The following is a 22,076-nucleotide window of genomic DNA, read 5'->3' as shown; positions in this document are numbered from 1 at the left end:
GTCTGTTTCACAACCGTTCCTGGAAATCGAGCTATGCTGCGCCTCTGGGTTTAGAAACTCTGTGATTTGGTCTATAAAACAGGTTGTCAGACGCCAGGCTACATCTGGGTAGAGAAACATCCCATACATTCTGAAGTATGTGCTGTATTTGGCTTCTACTCTGAACATCTACTTGTGATTTCTGTCTGGTTGACAGCCATCGGCAAGCTTCGTTGACTTAAGGTAGGCTACTAACCCTTAAATTGTTGCTTAGCAAAACCTTTATATAGCCACATGGCTTCTCTTTGGAGTAAATTGTTGTGAGTCACCTCTACGTGGTGGATGAACTTGTTCGATCCCGACGCAAAGCCAGTCCTTCCCTGTTATACAAGAACGCTGTTCATTTCAGACTTTTTGAGTTAGTTTGAGTTGGCCTAACAAATGTACAGTATGCATGGCTTTAACTGACGTCCTTTGTAGTGGGCTATTTCATGAATTGATGTGAGGTGCCCGCTCCGCTGCGCAAAACCTATAATTCTATATTTGTATACAGGTAGACCAGAAAAGCCACATCCCAGAAGGGCAGATGAGCAGCAACGCTGACTAGAAGCACCCGCTGCTGTTACTTTACAAATGTTTTGAATTAAAATAAACGTGTATCTACACACTGAAGAAGGCTGTAAAGCCGGAAAATCTGTACACTATCCCTGATGCAGTAAAAATAATTAAACATAAAATGATGAAGTAAGCTTTATGCGGTAATTTACTGAAGCTACCTAAGTAGCTTGATGTACTGAATAATTATTGGGACTTCTAAAGCACTTGAACTCTATCATGTGGTATTTACACCTTCCCCGACATGGAAAGAGTTTCAGAGGAAGACAGCATGACTACTACTTTACACTCCAAGCACCTTTTCACTTGAACAGACAGATGAGAAAATAGATTTTCACAAACCAACATTTTCTATTTCATTGACACTAACTAGGCAAGTCAATTATGAACAAATGATTTACACATTTTTATTCAGGGTTTCTAGATTAGAAACTGAGGCTGGTGGCAGTTATATTGTAGTAAGTTATTAAAGTAACATGAAAAAGTTAACCTTGTTTGACCATCCTGTTAAGTCATGCTGATGGGTCAGAGTTGAGATGTGTTTTTGATCACTAATGCCTCAATAGCTTCTACTGAGCCTAAGAACACACATTTGTCAAAAACAAATTGTGAAGCAAGTGTAACGGATGTGAAACGGCTAGCTTAGTTAGCGTGGGCGCTAAATAGCGTTTCAATCAGTGACGTCACTTGCTCTGAGACCTTGAAGTAGTAGTTCCCCTTGCTCTGCAAGGGCCGCGGATTTTGTGGAGCGATGCTTCGAGGGTGACTGTTGATGTGTGCAGAAGGTCCCTAGTTCGCGCCCGGGTATGGGCGAGGGGACCGTCTAAAATTATACTGTTACACAGGAACACATTCAGGAAACGGTACAATATTACTGTAGCATTCACTGTCTGTTTTGGGGTATTTTCATATCTAATCTCTAAGCAAGTCAAACCTACAAGATCAACAAGAGAATGGGTGGAGGAATAAAATAATGTAAATAACGAGTGGATAAGGCAGAGAGAGACCGCGATCAAGCCAGAACTGATAAACAGAAAGCGGAGAAGGAAAAGAGGACCGAAGAGAATGACGGGCAGCTCCTTGCTAAGAACGTGAGAATGGAAACAGAACTAAAGATGGAAGAAAAACGTAGGCAGCGACTGGAGAAGAAAATACTGAAATTAATAGACAGCGAGAGAAAGATGAAAGGATGAGTGAAGCGGAAAAAAGCAAATGTAAAAAGGAGATCAGAAAAATGCAATATGAAAAGACAAGGATTCAGCTGGAAAAAGAAAATGCAAAAGGAGATCAGAAAAATGTATGCAAATATTAAGAGACAGGCATAAAACGTTTAATTTATACACAAAGTGAATTGGACAAAGCACAAAATCATTAAACTTTTAATATCCACAATTGCACTGCCTGTTTTATTTTCCCCAAATGATGTGCTTAAAGGGATAGTTCACACAAATGACTTAGTGGTTTAATAACCCTGTTAGTAATCTTTGGTTATGTTTACCTGGCTGCTGTCACCAAATGCTTTTTCAAACAGTTTATTCAGGATTTATTTCCAATCAGTATTTACATTCAACTCTCTTATAGGCCGGCATTCAATGCAAGGCATGTTTTCTATAAACATGTATCCATACCCAGTATGTTAGCCAGTGGCGTCATTAGGTCTGGGCTTCCGGGGCTTCAGCCCTGAATGTTAGTGGTCCAGCCTCTACCATTTTTAAGGTATTTTTTACATTCCAGTCTGGTATGAGTTTCCATAACCACACATCAGTTGTGCTATGCACATTTGAATGACTAAAATAAACAATCACTATATATGCTAGGTAGTAGCAAGAAGCCCCTGATGTGACTCAGTCTGCTGTGATTGGTAGAGATTTAACAACAGTGGACCGCTCCCATCCCTTGTCCCCACCCCTACATCACCGGTTAGTTAATTCCATCACTCAGTAAAATGTCTCAACATAACACAGAAAATGTGGCTGTTCAGAATTTCTTCTGAAAGAGAGTCAAAAAGCGATCAGGTTGAGTAGTGAATGAGGTGGAGAGGTTAGAACAGTAATTTAGAACAGTAATTTAGAATTTAGAAGCTTAGTAAGATACTATATTTACGATAGCACAGCTTCTTCCCTTTGTCCCTCAGTCTTCCCACTCTTTCACTCAAACCCAGACCCTTTTCTTTTGTGTAACCAGCTGTCAAATCTGTTCTGTCCACTAGGGACGTTTTCCGCTATGACGTAATTTGTCATCAAGGTGTAATTCATTCTGTGTGATTAGTTAGGTATTTAGTAAATAAATACTTAAACCCAATTTTGTATTGCTGATTCAACTTGTTAGCCAGGGTTCGTGAAGATAACCAAGAATTTACAACTTTCAGATGAGACTGAATTAAGGTGACGATTAATATTGACTGCTATTGATGTACATATTACTAGTTCTTTAAGAGTTTATTCAGAAGATAACAGCTCTATAAATATTATTTCGTGGTGCCCCGACTCTCTAGTTAATTACATTTACATGGTTAGCTCAATCAGGTAATATTAATTACGGAGAAAGGATTTTATAGAATAGCATGTCATATCACTTAATCCGGCAGAGCCAAAGACACGACAGGTGCAAGTTACCTGAAATATCAATGGTCATCTCACAGTGCACCAAATTCATGCATTTAGCGGCTGAATTTTTTTTTTTTTGCGAACATTTACTTGCTTTGGGCTAAGGACCCAATACCTTCAAATCCTAGAAACGCCCCATGTTAGTGTGATGTTTTAGTGTGGCTTGTAGTTGTATAATTTGAGATCTTCTATTTAGACGATGATGTACGGTTTTATTTCTCCATTATTTACAAGCGGCTTGAACATAAATATATAAAGCTTTTAAATACATTTTCAAAACGATCCTGTGAATATCATGGACTCAGTCCGAGAGCTGTCTATGAATTTGAGGGTTTCCAGCCTCATCAGAAAGCTAAGGTGTGGCTGCTGTTTTGCTGAACAACAAATGCAGAGGATAGAGAAACTTCTGTATTTTCTATTCACAATTGTAATTTCTTGTTTTTATTTTACAATTGGTGCATTACTTAAGTCAACTCTTAAATCTCATTGCAAATGTTTGCACAACATACTGTATCAGTGATATTTTACACAGAAAATTGCCTGGGCAATGAGCAAAAAAACAACGATTTTATGTTTGACGGCCAAATTATCTGTTGAAAGGTTGTAATACCGGGGCTGCTGAAGTAACCCCAGTTCTGATATGTTTTCAGAACACTGAGTCATGTCTGACTTGGAGACCATCGAGCTAGCCGTTCTGGGCCGACCCTTCCAGCTGGGGATGCTATATGACTGTCGTAGAGATGTCCTCATTCCAGGTACAAGAAACTATTCCTCTTTGGTTTGGAGGTAATCAGTATGCATCATCTTAAATTCATTGACAGTGTTTCCACCATTGAGTTGGATAGAGGGCACGCTGATCCAGCACGGGGAACACCATTGAGGGCTTTCACCATTTTAAAGTAGTTTCTATGGGTTTAGGAACAATCAACAGGAGGGGTCAGCCAATGAATTGCACTTCTGAACAGACAATCTATAACTGCAGATGTCAGTAAATCACCAACCTTGGCTTTATACTTGTTCAGACTATACACACTCCACACAGTAGGTGGTGGTCTGCACCTTTACAGTTTATTTACTAACTGCTAATACACTCATAGCAGTTGAAGACATTGGAGCCATAATTGTGAACAGAAGCAACCATTTACATTGAAACAGTTTCTCCAGCTCAAAATGCGTCTAAGTTAATTAAAATAGTTGATTTACTTGCACGTGACAGAATGCTAAATTGTAGCTGGTCCCATCAGATAGCATGGCATAAGTTAGCCCTATGCTAACATCACCAGGTGGCAGGGATTTATATTCTGTCCGATCCATCTTGAGGACCCATATTGAATTATGTAATCCTTCCTTAACCCAAAGGAAGTATCTCCCAGTTGACTACTTCAAATGGTGAAAGTCCTAAATGGAGCTGCCCATGCTAAAACAGGCTTTTGGGCACTAAATGAGGCTGTCACTGAATCTGCCATTGCAGAAAGAGATTAGCTTTCTGATACATCTCTATGGTTACCACAGAGTAAGAAAAGCTACAGGATGCACTTGGGACAAAAGAGTGATGTTTGCAGGTTGTTTTTGAAGTGTTCATATAGTAGTAATGCTGTCAATGGCAAAGATGGCACTTTTTTAATGATTGTATGTGGCACCATTTGTCCCTGTAGGGGAACATTCTAGATAGAACTCTTTCTGATTCCAAATAGCACCCTTTATTTGGAACAAAGGTTCTATTTGACCTGAAAGAAGCTCCAGATAGAACCCCTTTCCAGACTGGTTCAAATGGTGCTACAGAGCATTCTTTACTTCTGAGGGTAGGAGGTGTAGGTTTTCTAACTATGGGTTGACACCTAGAATATTTACTTTGAGTTAAATATTTACCTTCAATTAGTTATTTGAATGAAACCATGTTTACATATAGAAATATTCACACATGTACACGTTGGAGTATAAATTTCACAATAAATGTTCTTTGGTCATTCTCTTTAAACTGCAGGTATCACTCTCTGGGATTCTGAGAAGCTGAAGAAACACATCAACGTCCGTCCACAACCGAACACCGACTTCAAAATCATTGCTTCAGACTCAAGTGAAGCCAAGTCAGAAGCTTTGAATGTGTCTGCATCTCTTGAGGCTAGTTTTCTTGGTGGCTTAGTCAGTGTGAAGGGTTCTGCTGAATTCCTACATGACAAAAAGACCTCAAAGCGTCAGTCTAGGGTTTCTCTGCAGTACCGTACCACCACTCGCTTCGAGCAGTTGACCATGGACCACCTGGGGGCAGGAAATGTGAAACACTGTAATGTCTACCAAGAGGGCTCTTCAACCCATGTGGTGACTGCCCTGCACTACGGAGCCTCGGCCTTCTTCGTTTTTGACCAAGAGGTTTCCTCAGGAGAAAACCACCAGGACATCCAGGGAAACCTGCAGGCTACAATAAAAAAGATTCCTCTCATATCAATAGAAGGGCAGGGAAATTTGGAGATGAGTGACGAAGAGAAGAGAGAGGCCAATAAATTCAACTGCACCTTCCATGGTGATTTTGCACTAGAAAACAACCCTGTCACATTTGAAGATGCCATCAAGGTGTATGCTGGCCTGCCACGTCTGCTAGGGGAGAACGGAGAACATGCTGTGCCCATGACTGTCTGGCTCTATCCTCTCAAGAACCTGGACTCTGCAGCTGCCCAGCTAGTCAGGCAGATCAGTGTTAGCCAGGTGCGTCGCGCACAGCGACTCTTAGACGGACTGGACAATACTGATGTACAATGCCAGGACATGATGAAAGAAGAAATGGCTATCAAGTTCCCTGAATTCAAAGCCAAGCTCAACAAGTTCAGGGACTTGTGCTCAGAGTACAAGCAGGTGTTCCAGAAAGGTCTCTGCAAGGTTCTTCCCAACATAAGAGGAGGAGGAATGGAGGAGGAAGAGCTGATCAAAATGCTCAACAGCAAAGAACGTTCTCCATTCCAGAATGACCTCATGATCACATACCTGGACGACAGAGAGAGAGAGATGAATGTTGTCAGCTCTTACCTTGACATAATGAAAGAGGTACAAGTTGTGTACTCAAGCAGTGAATTGGATGGATTAGTGCTTGATAAAGCTAATGATTATGTAGTGTGTTTTGCATTATCCTTTTTGAAGGAGAAAGAAGAGTATGTGGTAGTCCTGGAGAACTTCTTGCTGGAAGAATCTAAGAGTGATTTTTCACTGATACCTTACAACCCCAACGCAGCCGGGAAGACTGCGGCAGAAAAGTGGTTTCGCTCGGGGGAGGTAACGACCCTAACCAGGCAAACCATAAATCTGTTCCTAGACTTCAAAGAGTCTAACAAAGACAGAGAAAATCTTGCATTCTGTATTGCATCAATTCCAAACAAATTCCTCACCGCTTCCTCCATCCATGTCTATGAAAGAGGGACACTTTTGAGTCCACAGTTTGAGCTGCCATCAAAGCCAGGTGTTCTCACCATCAAGAGTCTGGAGCATGACTGTGTACACTTGCAAGTCAACCCTCCCAACCTTGGTGTTACCTCTGTGGAGTCGTACCAGGTTTTGTACCAGGCTGAGCAGGCTGACTCTGAGTGGACCGAGGTCAAATCTGATGCTACTACACAGGTCACCATCAGTCGTTTGGACCCATACAAAAAGTACCGCTTTAGCTGCAAGGCGGTGTGTAGACCTGGTGTGAGCCTCTCCAGTGACTGGACAGAATACGTCAGGACCCGCCCATGTAGCCCCCCTGGACCACCCGCAGAGAAGAGGATAGAATCGGGAAGTATCAGAGTGAACTGGGACATTCCTACCAAGGCGGGAGATGATGTTGAAGTCATTGGTTATGTGGTAGAATACAGAAAGAGTGTAAAGGCTATAGACAATCAGATGTGGCACACCATCAAAACCACCACTAGAGAGAGTACACTGGAAGGACTAGAGGCTGACACTGCATACAGCATCAGAGTCTCTGCTAACTGTGGCAAAGCAGGGAATAGTCTACCCAGTCCTGAGACTGTGCTGACTACCCTTAGGGTCTCTGATGCCCAACCGAAGACAAGCAAATCAACAGGAGCAAAAAGTCAGGAATTCCTCACAAAATCCCAGAAGGTGGAAAAGGGCAAACCCTCAATCCATTGGCTGAATCTGGAACAGAAGTTGAGTGTAAGTGACAGTTTTGACCAGTACACATTTGGGAGGAAAGTTGAGCAAGGGAATAACAAGGTGATATTGCTTCTGGGGGCCACAGGTGCAGGAAAAACAACTCTGGTCAATGCCATGATAAATTACATCCTCGGGGTAAAGTGGGAAGACTGTTACCGCTTTAAGCTCATCCATGAGGTGACCAACAGGTCCCAGGCTGAGAGCCAGACTGTGGTTGTGACATCATACGAGCTCTACAACCAGCCAGGCTTTCAGATTCCTTATTCTCTGACTGTCATTGACACACCAGGGTTCGGAGACACCAGAGGAATGGCTCATGATAAATTGCTCATCCAGATGTTGAAGGATTTCTTGTGTAACCCTTTAGGGATTGATCACATTGATGCTGTCTGCTTGGTAGTGCAGGCACCACTTGTTCGTCTCAGTCCTTCCCAGAGATACATCTTTGATTCCATCCTGTCCATCTTTGGAAAGGATGTTGCTGAAAACATCCTGATGCTTGTGACATTTGTTGATGGGAAGCACATACCGGTGCTAGAGGCCATCAACGCTATAAATCTGCCCTGTAAGAAAGACAAGAAGGGGCTACCAACCCATTTCAAGTTCAACAGTTCATTTCTGTTCTCAAAGGAGGCGGAGAGCAGCTCTGAAGAGGATGATTCTGATGATGATCATAAGGCCCAGTGTCCAGAGCAATGGAGGTCAACTTTCAAGGAGATGAAGAAATTTTTCCAAGCACTGGAAAGCATTGAGAGTAAAGATCTGACCCTGACAAAGAAAGTTCTGGAAGAACGTGAGCTTCTGGAGAAGACCATTACACGTCTGACCCCTCAGATCACAGCAGGTCTGTCAAAGCTAAGTGTGATCAAAAGCTTCAAACAGTGTCTGGAGAACGAGGACGAGAACATGAAACAGAACCAACATTTTGAGACTGAGGTAAATGTGCTGCAGGTGAAGAGAAGCAAATTAGCCCAGGACTTTGCGACAAACTGCAAGATATGCAATTTCACATGTCACACCTGCTGTTTCCTTCCAATGGAGGATGACATTAAAAGTTGTGCTGTGATGGATGATGATGGCAACTGTACCATATGTCCAGAAAAATGCTCTTCCAATGACCACGACAGGGAACAAGTCTTGTTGACATATGAAACAAAGACTGAGAAAAAGACTATCCAACAACTGAAGGACAACTTCATGAAGGCTTGGGGCAAATCTATGGAAACCAAGGAGATTCTGGATAAGCTTGAGGATGAGTTTCATATGATCGAGGACGCACTGATGAATTTGATCAAGAAGTCTTCTGACTGTCTCAAGAGACTTAATGATGTTGCCCTGAAGCCAAGCTCTCTCTCCACTATGGAGTATATTGACATACTCATTCGCACAGAGGAGAAGGAACGCAAACCAGGCTTCGAGGATCGGATCGTAGAGTTGAAGAAAATGAAGGGAGAGTTTACGATTCTGGATAAGATTAAAAAAGGAGAAGATGTACTCCCAAATGAGCGAAAATTCCTGAAGGAAAAATAGGATGGATGGCGTTCCAACATAAGTCAGTCATGGAATGTTGTCCTGCTAACATTATATGGAAATAAAAAATGTCTCCATTTGAACATTAAGCTTCCCAGTGTTGGGAACGTTTGTGTTTACTGATTAGAGCCAACTGAGATGTGTGGTTCATTGGCTTTGTATTAAAACTCTTAGCCTTGTGTAAAGCCTTATGTTAATTTGTCCACCCCAAGGTAACTGAACAAAAATTAGGTCCTAGATTAAATCAGAACTCTATAGAAAATCATTGTCTTTGTTCAGGCAATGTGAGAGGTGTAACTGCATCAACTCTCTGAGTAGCTGTTCTTATGGTCATTGTCACAAAGCCACACCCATCCTACTGGTGTTAGAAGTTCAGAAGGAGAAAGTGTAGACTATATAGAAATAATGACACATTGAACATCATTAAATGAAAGAATAAGGATTGATATCATCCTAATGGAGGTGTACTGTGTATTACAACACACATTCCTATGTTCAACCTTGTCAACCGGTTTCATGAGATTTCTACTAATGAGATCAGTATAACGACGGGAAACGCTTGTTGAGTTTACAGCTACAACACAGTAACACCTCTGACATTGCCTAAGGGTCATTCTATAAGCTAGAGTACCAGTGAGGATTTCCTGCGGTGGACAACTCACAGATACAGCTGTTGATGATAAGTATTTGATATAAGAAACATTCAATAAAATTCACAAGTTAATTTAACCAACTCTGTTTAACCCTTTTTCATGGTTGGTGTCTTGACAAATTTGTTCAATATCATGTGACATAAAACATCACATTTCTTACCTTGCATTCATGGCCGTGTTTGTTGTTCTATCATATATTAAGCATTTATCAGTTAAATGAGACATTGAACTTGATCCCGGTAAGAATCCTGGATGTTGCTCTGACAGTTCTTTGTTTGGAGAGTTTGGAAATGCTCTGTAACTAGGCTTACTTAACATTTAGTGTTTCCTTATGTTACGGTGTGAATATAGTTTTCATGGGCACACAAATACAAACTGTATTGGATTACAAAATCAAATGTGTCTAACTGATATAGTCTTAACCTGATACTTAAAACCAGAATTGATGGTCTTTAACCCGATGAAGACCATTGTGCCGTGGTCCATATTAGATCTAACATCCCTAGCAGGTGATTGATGTTGATCATCTGTCTGCTTGATTTACAGCAGGGTCACGTTAGATTGGACAGAGAACGAGTCAAGGTAATGAGTTAAAGTTGTATTGGACAGAGTTGACTGTGTGAAATTGTGTAGCATAGACTATAGCGTATGGAAGCATGGCCTTAACTACATATGAGGACACAGAAGTCTGTGGATTTTTGGGTCAATTCATATTTTTTATTGCAAGATAATAAAAAAAGGAAATATTAAATAATGATTTGATAATTGTGTTTTTATAATTATTGGTTCTAGTTCAACCCGTGAAAACAGGGCCGGATTAAGAAATCATAGGCCTCGGGGCTTTGTTTAAAAAAAATAATGCACACTGACTCACATAATAATGGAGATGAAGACATAGGCTACCCACAGTGATGGCCATTGTGCTTGCTGTGGCAATAGTCATCTCAAGATGAGCGACTTTGAAAAACAGTTCTGCTGTTAGCTAGAAATTAGGAGTTTAGATTTTTTTTTAATATTGTTTCTATATACAGGTTAGTCATCTATTTTCAGCAGTAGACATTTGCTTTCCAAACTACATTTTTCCCAGGATTGTATTTTGAAATCTGCAAAAGGCAAACAGACAGTTGCAACAACCCTAGAAATGTACTGAACAAAAATATAAACTCAACATGCAACAAATTCAGACTTTACTGAGTTACAGTTCATATAAGGAAATCAGACAACTGAAATAAATAAAATAGGCTCTAATCTATGGATTTCACATGACTTGGAATACAGAAATGCACCTTTGCAGCGCGACACATCTCCTTCCCATAGAGTGGATCAGGCTGTTGACTGTGGCCTGTGGACTGCGGCCTGTGGACTGTGGCCTGTGGACTGTGGCCTGTGGAATGTGGATTGTGGTTCCACTCCTTTTCAAAGGCTGTGAGAAGTTGCTGGATTTTGGCGGGATATCAGATATGAAGGATATCAGATATGAAGGATATCAGATATGAAGGATATCAGATATGAAGGATATCAGATATCAGATATGAAGGGAAGACACAGATGCAGACCATGTTGAATTAACTATGGCTTAATAATCCAACAGGGGCAGGCAATAGACAGGTCAAGGCAGGCAGGGGTCAGTAAACCAGAGGTGGAGCAGCAGTACCGGACGGCAGTCAGCGTCAGGGTAGGCAGAGGTCAATAGTCCAGGGGTGGGGCAATGGTACAGGTCGGCAAGCAGGCTGAGGGGCAGGGACAGGCAGTCGGGGTCAGAGTCAGGACAGGCAAGTGTCAAAACCAGGAGGGCGAGAAAAGGAGAGACTGGGAAAAGCAGGAGCCGATACAAAAAACGCTGGTTGACTTGACAAACAAGATGAACTGGCAACAGACAAACAGAGAACACAGGTATAAATACACAGGGGATAATGGTGAAGATGGGCGACACCTAGAGCGGGGTGGAGATAATCACAAAGACAGGTGAAACAGATCAGGGTGTGACACGGGAACTGGAACACGTCGATCCAGAGCATCCCAAACATGCTCAATGGCTGATGCAGGCTATGGAAGAACTGGAACATTATCATCTTACAGGATTTTTGATCCTTGAGACATGGGGCTGTGCATTATCCTGAAACATGAGGTGATGGCGTTTTCGGATGAATGGCATGACAATGGGCCTCACAATTTAGTCACGGTATCTCTGTGCATTCAAATTGCCATCGATAAAATGCAATTGTGTTCATTGTCCGTAGCTTGTGCCTGCCCACACCATAAACCCACCACGGGGCGCTCTGTTCACAATGTTGACATCAGCAAACCACTCACCCACATGACGCCATACGCTCGCCCACACTACGCCATCCTCGCCGTTTGCCATCAGTACAATTGAAACTGGGATTAATCTGTGAAGAGCATACTTCTCTAGTGTGCCAGTGGCCATTGAATGTGAGTATTTTCCCACTGAAGTCGGTTACAACGCCAAACTGCAGTCAGGCTAAGACCCTGATGAGGATGACGAGCGCGGTGATGAGCTTCCCTGAGACGGTTTCTGTAAGGGAAAGTGCAGAAATTCTTCAGTTGTGCACAGCCTCAGTTTCATCAGCTGCATGCCAATTGCATGCTCCTTCAACTGGAGACATATGTGGTTTGTGTTGTGACAAAATTGCACATTTTAGATAGGCCTTTTTATTGTCCCCATCACAAGGTGCACCTATGTAATCGCCATACTGTTTAATCAGCTTCTTGATATGCCACACCTGTCAGGTTTTTATTTTTTTTTATTTATTTCACCTTTATTTAACCAGGTAGGCAAGTTGAGAACAAGTTCTCATTTACAACTGCTACCTGGCCAAGATAAAACAAAGCAGTTTGACACATATAACAACACAGAGTTACACACGGAGTAAAACAAACATACAGTCAATAATACAGTAGAAAAACAAGTCTGTATACAGTGTGAGCAAATGAGGTGAGATAAGGGATGTAAAGGCAATAAAAAGGCCATGGTGGCAAAGTAAATACAATATAGCAATTAAAACACTGGAATGGTAGATTTGACAGTAGATGAATGTGCAAAGTAGAAATACTGGGGTGCAAAGGAGCAAAATAAATAAATACAGTAGGGGAAGGGGTAGTTATTTGAGCTATTTATAGATGGGCTATGTACAGGTGCAGTGATCTTTGAGCTCCTCTGACAGCTGGTGCTTAAAGCTAGTGAGGGAGATAAGTGTTTCCAGTTTCAGAGATTTTTGTAGTTCGTTCCAGTCATTGGCAGCAGAGAACTGGAAGGAGAGGCGGCCAAAGGAGGATTTGGCTTTGGGGGTGACAAGTGATAGATTTAGGTCTGTAGCAGTTTGGGTCTAGAGTGTCTCTCCCTTTGAAGGAGGTTGGAATTACATTGGCATTTATTTTCCAAGTTAGAAATAGTAGGACATGCATCAAATTACTATTTCATCAGAAAAAGCAACCCTCAAACGCACTGCTGGATTTTGTAAGTTGTCTGTAGGTGGCTTGTTGTGTATTCACTCAAATATCAAGTCAATGAGGAAGCGAGGCTATTGTCATTAGCAGGTTATGTAAACTGCGTGCTAAGACTCACAGTAGAAGGATTTGTCTTAATGCATATTAAATAATTGGTGTAAACTACTTAAGTAGTATTTCAAGTATTTTTACTAAAGTAGTTTTTTTGGTCATCTGTACATTACTATTCATATTTTTGATAAATTTTTCTTCACTACATTCCTAAAGAAAATTATGTACTTTTACTCCTTACATTTTCCCTGACACCCAAAAGTACTTGTTAGATTTCAAATGCTTAGCAGAACAGAAAATTGTCCAATTCACATACTTATCAATAGAACATCCCTGGTCGTCCCTACTGCTTCTGATCTGGCGGACTCACTAAACACACATGCTTTGTTTTTAAATGCTGTCAGAGCGTGGTTATTATTCATGGTTCTTTAATAAAGAAACTATACATGATTAGACTAACAAAACCAAGAAATGTGAAAAACCAAAACAGCCCTATCTGGTACAAAGACAGGAACAATCACCCACAAAACCCAACACCAAACAGGCTACCTAAATATGGTTCCCAATCAGAGACAATGACTAACACCTGCCTCTGATTGAGAACCATATCAGGCCAAACACAGAAACAGACAAACTAGACACACAACATAGAATGCCCACTCAGATCACACCCTGACCAAACAAAACATAGAAACATACAAAGCAAACTATGGTCAGGGTGTGACAGCCATCTTTGCTCTATGACGGTTGGCATTTGCCAAATGCCATTTGAAATATGGTTTGCATAAACTGCCATCCAATTGAGTGGTATTTGCGATTGTGTATATGTTTCGCCCAATGGCAATATGTTCCCATTCATTTTTGTCCGTTTCAGAGGGGTGTTCCCTTACCGAACTCATTTGCCTGAAGGTGGCTTCTAAAAAAGTAAATAAACAAACAACAGATTGTATGATATGGAGGCATTGTGAGTGGACAATCTAAATCATGTTTTAGGTTGGTAGGTCACATGACCAGGGAACTATTTAAATGTTACATTTTGAAAAATGTATGTAAAATCGATTGACATGAAAATGGACAAACTAAAGGGTGTGCAATATAGAATGGAAGTCAGTGGACATTCTGAACCTTGTTTGAGTCAAGTAGGTCACATGACCAAGGAGCTAAAACTGTCTTTCCCCCGGTCAATTACCGCATACTAATGTACATGTACGGACTCTCAAATTGCTGCAAAAACATGCATTACTGTATGTAGTTCTGTTCTTGAGCTGTTCTAGTCTATTGATGTTCTGTATTATGTCATTCTGTATTATGTTTCATGTTTTGTGTGGGACCCCCAGGAAGAGTAGCTGCTGCTTTTGCAACAGCTAATAGGGATCCTAATAAAATACCAAATGCCCTTTGTTGAATTTGTAAAAATTAAAGAAATTCAAGCTTAACACGTCATCTAACACCGGGGCTAAACCCCTGTTCAGTCAATCACATAATACTCACATTCACTTAGTACTATTCCCAAACGCACTCAGTAACATCCCTTATTACTCCTAATGCATCTTCAATGATTCTCTTGCCGCTACTTCCTATACATTTTTATTTTATTTTGCCTTTATTTAACTAGGCAAGTCGGTTAAGAACAAATTCTTATTTTCAATGACGGCCTAGGAACAGTGGGTTAACTGCCTGTTCAGGGGCAGAACGACAGATTTGTACCTTGTCAACTCGGGGATTTGAACTTGCAACCTTTCGGTTACTAGTCCAACACTCTAACCACCTGCCGCCCCATATACATACATATGTATCTTCAACAATTTTCTTGCCGCTACTTCGTATACGTACTTATGTTTTATTTATTTTTATTTCACCTTTATTTAACCAGGTAGGCTAGTTGAGAACAAGTTCTCATTTGCAACTGCGACCTGGCCAAGATAAAGCATAGCAGTGTGAGCAGACAACACAGAGTTACACATGGAGTAAACAATTAACAAGTCAATAACACAGTAGAAAAAAGGAGAGTCTATGTACATTGTGTGCAAAAGGCATGAGGAGGTAGGTGAATAATTACAATTTTGCAGATTAACACTGGAGTGATAAATGATGAGATGGTCATGTACAGGTGTGCAAAAGAGCAGAAAAGTAAATAAATAAAAACAGTATGGGGATGAGGTAGGTAAAAATGGGTGGGCTATTTACCGATAGACTATGTACAGCTGCAGCGATCGGTTAGCTGCTCAGATAGCAGATGTTTGAAGTTGGTGAGGGAGATAAAAGTCTCCAACTTCAGCGATTTTTGCAATTCGTTCCAGTCACAGGCAGCAGAGAACTGGAACAAAAGGCGGCCAAATGAGGTGTTGGCTTTAGGAATGATCAGTGAGATACACCTGCTGGAGCGCGTGCTACGGGTGGGTGTTTCCATTGTGACCAGAGAACTGAGATAAGGCGGAGCTTTACCTAGCATGGACTTGTAGATGACCTGGAGCCAGTGGGTCTGGCGACGAATATGTAGCGAGGGCCAGCCGACTAGAGCATACAGGTCGCAGTGGTGGGTGGTATAAGGTGCTTTAGTGACAAAACGGATGGCACTGTGATAAACTGCATCCAGTTTGCTGAGTAGAGTGTTGGAAGCAATTTTGTAGATGACATCGTCGAAGTCGAGGATCGGTAGGATAGTCAGTTTTACTAGGGTAAGTTTGGCGGCGTGAGTGAAGGAGGCTTTGTTGCGGAATAGAAAGCCGACTCTAGATTTGATTTTCGATTGGAGATGTTTGATATGAGTCTGGAAGGAGAGTTTACAGTCTAGCCAGACACCTAGGTACTTACATATTCAAGGTTCGGAACCATCCAGGGTGGTGATGCTGGGCAGGCAGCGAACGGTGGAAAAGCATGCATTTGGTTTTACTAGCGTTTAAGAGCAGTTGGAGGCCACGGAAGGAGTGTTGTATGGCATTGAAGCTCGTTTGGAGGTTAGATATCACAGTGTCCATGGACGGGCCGGAAGTATATAGAATGGTGTCGTCTGCTTAGAGGTGGATCAGGGAATCACCCGCAGCAAGAGCAACATCATTGATATATACAGAGAAAAGAGTCTGCCCGAGAATTGAACCCTGTGGCACCCCCATAGAGACTGCCAGAGGACCGGACAGCATGCCCTCCGATTTGACACACTGAACTCTGTCTGCAAAGTAGTTGGTGAACCAGGCAAGGCAGTCATCAGAAAAACCGAGGCTACTGAGTCTGCAGATAAGAATATGGTGATTGACAGAGTCGAAAGCCTTGGCAAGGTTGATGAAGACGGCTGCACAGTACTGTCTTTTATCGATGGCGGTTATGATATCGTTTAGTACCTTGAGTGTGGCTGAGGTGCACCCGTGACCGGCTCGGAAACCAGATTGCACAGCGGAGAAGGTACGGTGGGATTCGAGATGGTCAGTGACCTGTTTGTTGACTTGGCTTTCGAAGACCTTAGATAGGCAGGGCCGGATGGATATAGGTCTGTAACAGTTTGGGTCCAGGGTGTCTCCCCCGTTGAAGAGGGGGATGACTGCGGCAGCTTTCCAATCCTTGGGGATCTCAGACGATATGAAAGAGAGGTTGAACAGGCTGGTAATAGGGGTTCCGACAATGGAGGCGGATAGTTTCAGAAATAGAGGGTCCAGATTGTCAAGCCCAGCTGATTTGTACGGGTCCAGGTTTTGCAGCTCTTTCAGAACATCTGCTATCTGGATTTGGGTAAAGGAGAACCTGGAGAGGCTTGGGCGAGTAGCTGCGGGGGGGGGGGGGGGGTGTTGGCCGAGGTTGGAGTAGCCCGGCGGAAGGCATGGCCAGCCGTTGAGAAATGCTTGTTGAAGTTTTCGATAATCATGGATTTATCGGTGGTGACCGTGTTACCTAGCCTCAGTGCAGTGGGCAGCTGGGAGGAGGTGCTCTTGTTCTCCATGGACTTCACAGTGTCCCAGAACTTTTTGGAGTTGGAGCTACAGGATGCAAATTTCTGCCTGAAGAAGCTGGCCTTAGCTTTCCTGACTGACTGCGTGTATTGGTTCCTGACTTCGCTGAACAGTTGCATATCGCGGGGACTATTCGATGCTATTGCAGTCCGCCACAGGATGTTTTTGTGCTGGTCGAGGGCAGTCAGGTCTGGAGTGAACCAAGGGCTGTATCTGTTCTTAGTTCTGCATTTTTTGAACGGAGCATGCTTATCTAAAATGGTGAGAAAGTTACTTTTAAAGAATGACCAGGCATCCTCAACTGACAGGATGAGGTCAATGTCCTTCCAGGATACCCGGGCCAGGTCGATTAGAAAGTCCTGTTCACAGAAGTGTTTTAGGGAGCGTTTGACAGTGATGAGGGGTGGTCGTTTGACTGCGGCTCCGCAGCGGATACAGGCAATGAGGCAGTGATCGCTGAGATCCTGGTTGAAGACAGCGGAGGTGTATTTGGAGGGCCAGTTGGTCAGGATGACGTCTATGAGGGTGCCCTTGTTTACAGATTTAGGGTTGTACCTGGTGGGTTCCTTGATGATTTGTGTGAGATTGAGGGCATCTAGCTTAGATTGTAGGACTGCCGGGGTGTTAAGCATATCCTAGTTTAGGTCACCTAACAGAACAAACTCTGAAGCTAGATGGGGGGCGATCAATTCACAAATGGTGTCCAGGGCACAGCTGGGAGCTGAGGGGGGTCGGTAGCAGGCGGCAACAGTGAGAGACTTATTTCTGGAGGGAGTAATTTTTTAAATGAGTAGTTTTAACTGTTTGGGTATGGACCTGGAAAGTATGACATGACTTTGCAGGCTATCTCTGCAGTAGACTACGTATCTTCAATGATTCTCTTGCCGCTACTTCCTATATATATAACATCACACCTCGTGCTATTACCAGTGGTTCTCAGACCACGTAGACAACTGCCCTTCTTCTAAGACTATGGCACCTTTTCTTTATTTGTATTTTATTGTTTATATTTTATTTGTTTTTGTTTTTGATTTGTTGTATTATTTTTTAATACAAACTAATTAAAATGGACTTACTGAAATTCAAAGGTTCACGGTTTATGTATATTCCCCCAGGCAGCTCACAGTAAAAGTCTGGTCTGGGCGAGTCCACGTTGTCTTTAGTCAGATGGGAATTTCCCTCACGCCTTCACATGGAATGCTCTACCGGTGTTCTCTTCGCAGATCTTCACTGGGATGCTCCACCGGTGTTCCCTCGCAGATATTCACTGGGATGCTCCACTGGTGTTCCCTCGCAGATCTTCAATGTGATGCTCCACTGGTGTTCCCTAGCAGATCTTCACTGGGATGCTCCGGAGGTGGAATCACTGATCCTTTTCATGATGGAAATTCAACACCAGGGACACCTGAAGTCAGTATTAAATAACTCTTTATTATCAGTAAACTGGAGAGGTTTCAGCAAACACACATACAAAGTACAAGTCTGCCACAAGCTCCACCAGGGTTGTCCCGTCAGTCCTCTTATACTGCTACATAGGAATGGTTCAATGGGTTGGTTCCTGCAGGTTATCGCGGGGGCTCCGTTTCACAAGAAACTGAGAAGTGTCTCCTAGCTTAACTTCCAGAACATATTCTAGGCGTTTTGCCAATTGGTCTGAGGAGGTCACAGTCACCTGCATTGACCAAGTTTAGAGTGAGAGAAGACGCACACTATTTACAATTCAAGGGTATCTCTTCAGACTATAACATTTTCCCTTTACAGGTTCAACATGGAGCCCAAAAGTGGTTCAACTGATTTTCCTATTGGGACAGCTGAATAAATCTTCTAGGTTCTAGGTAGAGTGTAGGCCCTACACATATTATTATAACTACTGTACAATATGAAAATAAGACACATCCATTTGAGGTGTAGTATGCATGTTACTGGTAACTAACGGAGTTGGTTCTCATCGTATTGCACACATTTCTACAATCCATTCCAAACATTTCAAGCAAGGTACGGTCTTGGAATTTTGTTGGACTAAACCTTATGCAGCTATTAACTGTCTTTTGTTAACTAAATAACCTGTTTGTCATTAGCAGGAGAGAACCCAACCTCTTCCTCTAAAAGCTGGAAGAGTTGTTCTGCAACATTAGAGTCAGACGCGGATCAGACCAAACCAGAGAAGCCATATGACTGCTCCCAGTGTGAAAAAACAATTTCCCCTATAGTCAAACCTAAAAATACATTTTAGAATTCATACGGAAAAGAAACCTCATGCCTGTGTTCAGTGTGAGAAGAGTTTCTCCCAAGCAACATCCCTGAAATTTATACAGGAGAAAAATCCTACCATTGTTCTGACTGTGGTGAACACTTAACCACACCTGCAAGCTTGGAAATTCACCAGATAAAACATACAGGAGAGAAACCCTATTGTTGCACCCAATTGTGGAACGCGCTTCTCTCAATCTGGAAACCTGAAACAACATGAAAGGATACATACAGGAGAGAAGACCTATAACTGCCCTGACTGTGGGAAAAGTTTCTCACATGTAAGTCGTATGAAGCAACACAAGCGGGTGCCCACTGGAGACAAACCTTACCACTGCTCCGACTGCGGGAAGAGTTTCAATCATGCCAACCACATGAAAACCCATCAGTTAACTCACAGTGAACAGAAACCCCATGTTTGCTCTGTGTGTGTAAGAGCCTTTAAAAGAGCATATGGTTTAATAGAACACTGACTTATACACAGCTCAGTGAAGCGTCACTGTTGTTCCCAACGTAGCAAGGCCTTCTTTAGAGCTAAATGTTTAGCAAGGCATCAGAGACTGAGTCACATTGGAGAGAAACCTTACGAATGCCCTCAGTGTGGGAAGAGATGAGCCATTTCATCGGATATGAAAAAACACATACGGGTTCACACTGTAGAGAAGCCTTACCCCTGCGCCAAGTGTGGGAGGGGGTTTGCACAGTCAAGCACCCTAAAGCAACATCAGCATGCACACTGGCTAAGATAGAACACACCATAAGAGAGAACACACCAGAAAGATGAGTGTGAAACCTTTTAAAAACTTTGATGACCGTTTCCTACTATAACACACTGACTAGAGTAGTAGGTTAAGGCCCAGTTCTGTGCCATTTTAGAGACACGTGTTTAAACGCCCGCACACACACTCATGAAGAAGTTTCACTTTCACACGGAGCACAAAGAGTAATGAACATTGAGACAGGATTGATTTAAATAAAAATAAATCATTATTTTAATAATCTCCCATTCATTTTAAGGATAAATACAGTACCAGTCTAAAGTTAAAACATACATACTCATTCAAGGGTTTTTCTTTATTTGTACTATTTTCTACATTGTAGAATAATAGTGACGACATCAAAATAACACATATGGAATCATGTAGTAACCAAAAAAGTGTCAAATATATTTAATATTCTTCAAAGTAGCCACCCTTTGCCGTGATGACAGCTTTGCGCACTCTTGGCGTTCTCTCAACCAGCTTCACCTGGAATGCATTTCAATTCACAGGTGTGCCTTCTTAAAAGTTAATTTGTGTAATTTCTTTCATAGTTTTGATGTCTCACTGTTATTCTGCAGTGTAAAAAAATAAAGAAACCTGCAATGAGTAGGTGTGTCCAAACTTTTGACTGGTACTGTATGTTGAATGTTAAAGCTTGGTAACGGGGAAATATACAGTGGAAGATGTTATTGAAGGGTGATTTAGAGTCATGCAGTAAAAGGGTTAACAATGTTATGTTTGCTTTAAAGTACAACGAGTAAAGTTTTTGTTAAGCTTAACGGAACAAGGCCTTAGTATGTTCATAATGAAACATTGTAATGATGAAATGGTTAAGTTTGTAGATGTTTTAAGATGTAATATGTTGAGTTGGAGTAAGATAACTTTTAAAATATTAAAGTTTAATAAAGTACATTAATTATACTAGCTTGGGGGGAAGCGGATTGACATCCTGCTTAGGTGAGGGGGGAAAAAGTAGGAGTTAAGGGGCTGAAAAAAAATCACCTTTTTGAACAAGGGTTGTTAACGTTAGGTGTTAACCACTGGATGCGTCATTGGGGTAGGCGTTAACCACATTGATTTAGCAGAAAGGAAGAATTGAGGGTATGAGAGAGCCATGATTTTTGGGGGGGAGCTCACAATACCATTACATTTGGAAGAAACTGAACGATGTTCATTAGCACCTCCTTCGCGGGGCTGTAATTTAAACGTAGTCATTGCGAACTATTTCAGTCAGAAATGCATCGACGATAGCTAGTAGTAAGCTAATGATAAAAACAATAGCAGAACTCGGAAGTCAACAACCCGGTCGGCAGTAAATTAGAATGTTGGAGGCATAGAGCCTATTGAGGGTATAAAAGAGCCATGATTTTTGGGAAACTTTTTTAGAAGGTGGGGGTCCACTTGAACATCCACATGCAAACAGAATAGGAGACAAAAATACAGTGAAAGCAATAAGAGCCAGTCTGAACCAGACAGTATTAGCCCAATGCGACTTTCACCAGTTTCCTTCCCCTTAAAAGTTTCCCAATCAGTTGTGTAACGTTGGTTCCTTTAGACCTGAGTGGACTAGACCAGGCATTGGTAATCAATGCCAGATAAAGGGATGGTCTCACCATTAGTCCTATACAGACAGACAGACAGACAAGGATACAGAAATACAGTATCAGTTTGCCAGAAGAACCTTTCGACTACTGGAAGAAGATATTTGCTTTTTAGCTTAAAATATATATATTTTTAATTATACTCAGTTTTAAAGTACAATTCTAGGAGGATTCCCTTACGGTTGTGTGATAAAGTAGTTAAGAGTTTTTAGACGCCGTCTGAGGGACTGATCATCCTGAGGGGGAGCCCAAAACAAATGTTTACAGAGTTATAGAAGACAAGAAACCATTTTTCTTATTATTAAATATTGTATTGGCACACCCCATTAAGGGCTTAGTTAAGGGTGCTGAAGGCGTCTATCAATTAAATTCACGTTTGTTGTTTGCCTATTGATTGGTGATATTGATTTGTGATTGATCTGGGTTTTTTTTTATGCCTGTTTCTGGAATTTTGAATAAATCTGAATTTAATTGT

The 22,076-nt window shown here is 41.9% G+C and overlaps 1 protein-coding gene across 1 annotated transcript; it reads left to right on the top strand.

Moving 5' to 3' along the window:
* The first annotated feature begins 3,850 nt into the window (after nucleotides 1-3,850).
* On the top strand, nucleotides 3,851-9,361 carry LOC139419394 (uncharacterized). Its single transcript, XM_071169340.1, has 2 exons — nucleotides 3,851-3,955; nucleotides 5,185-9,361. Exons 1-2 carry the CDS (start codon nucleotides 3,862-3,864, stop codon nucleotides 8,874-8,876), a joined length of 3,786 nt encoding a protein of 1,261 aa, XP_071025441.1. The 5' UTR covers nucleotides 3,851-3,861; the 3' UTR covers nucleotides 8,877-9,361.
* The last annotated feature ends 12,715 nt before the right edge of the window (nucleotides 9,362-22,076 follow it).

Source organism: Oncorhynchus clarkii, chromosome 10 (assembly GCF_045791955.1).
Source record: "Oncorhynchus clarkii lewisi isolate Uvic-CL-2024 chromosome 10, UVic_Ocla_1.0, whole genome shotgun sequence".
Classification (NCBI taxonomy): domain Eukaryota; kingdom Metazoa; phylum Chordata; class Actinopteri; order Salmoniformes; family Salmonidae; genus Oncorhynchus; species Oncorhynchus clarkii.
This window is presented reverse-complemented; position numbering and strand designations above follow the sequence as displayed.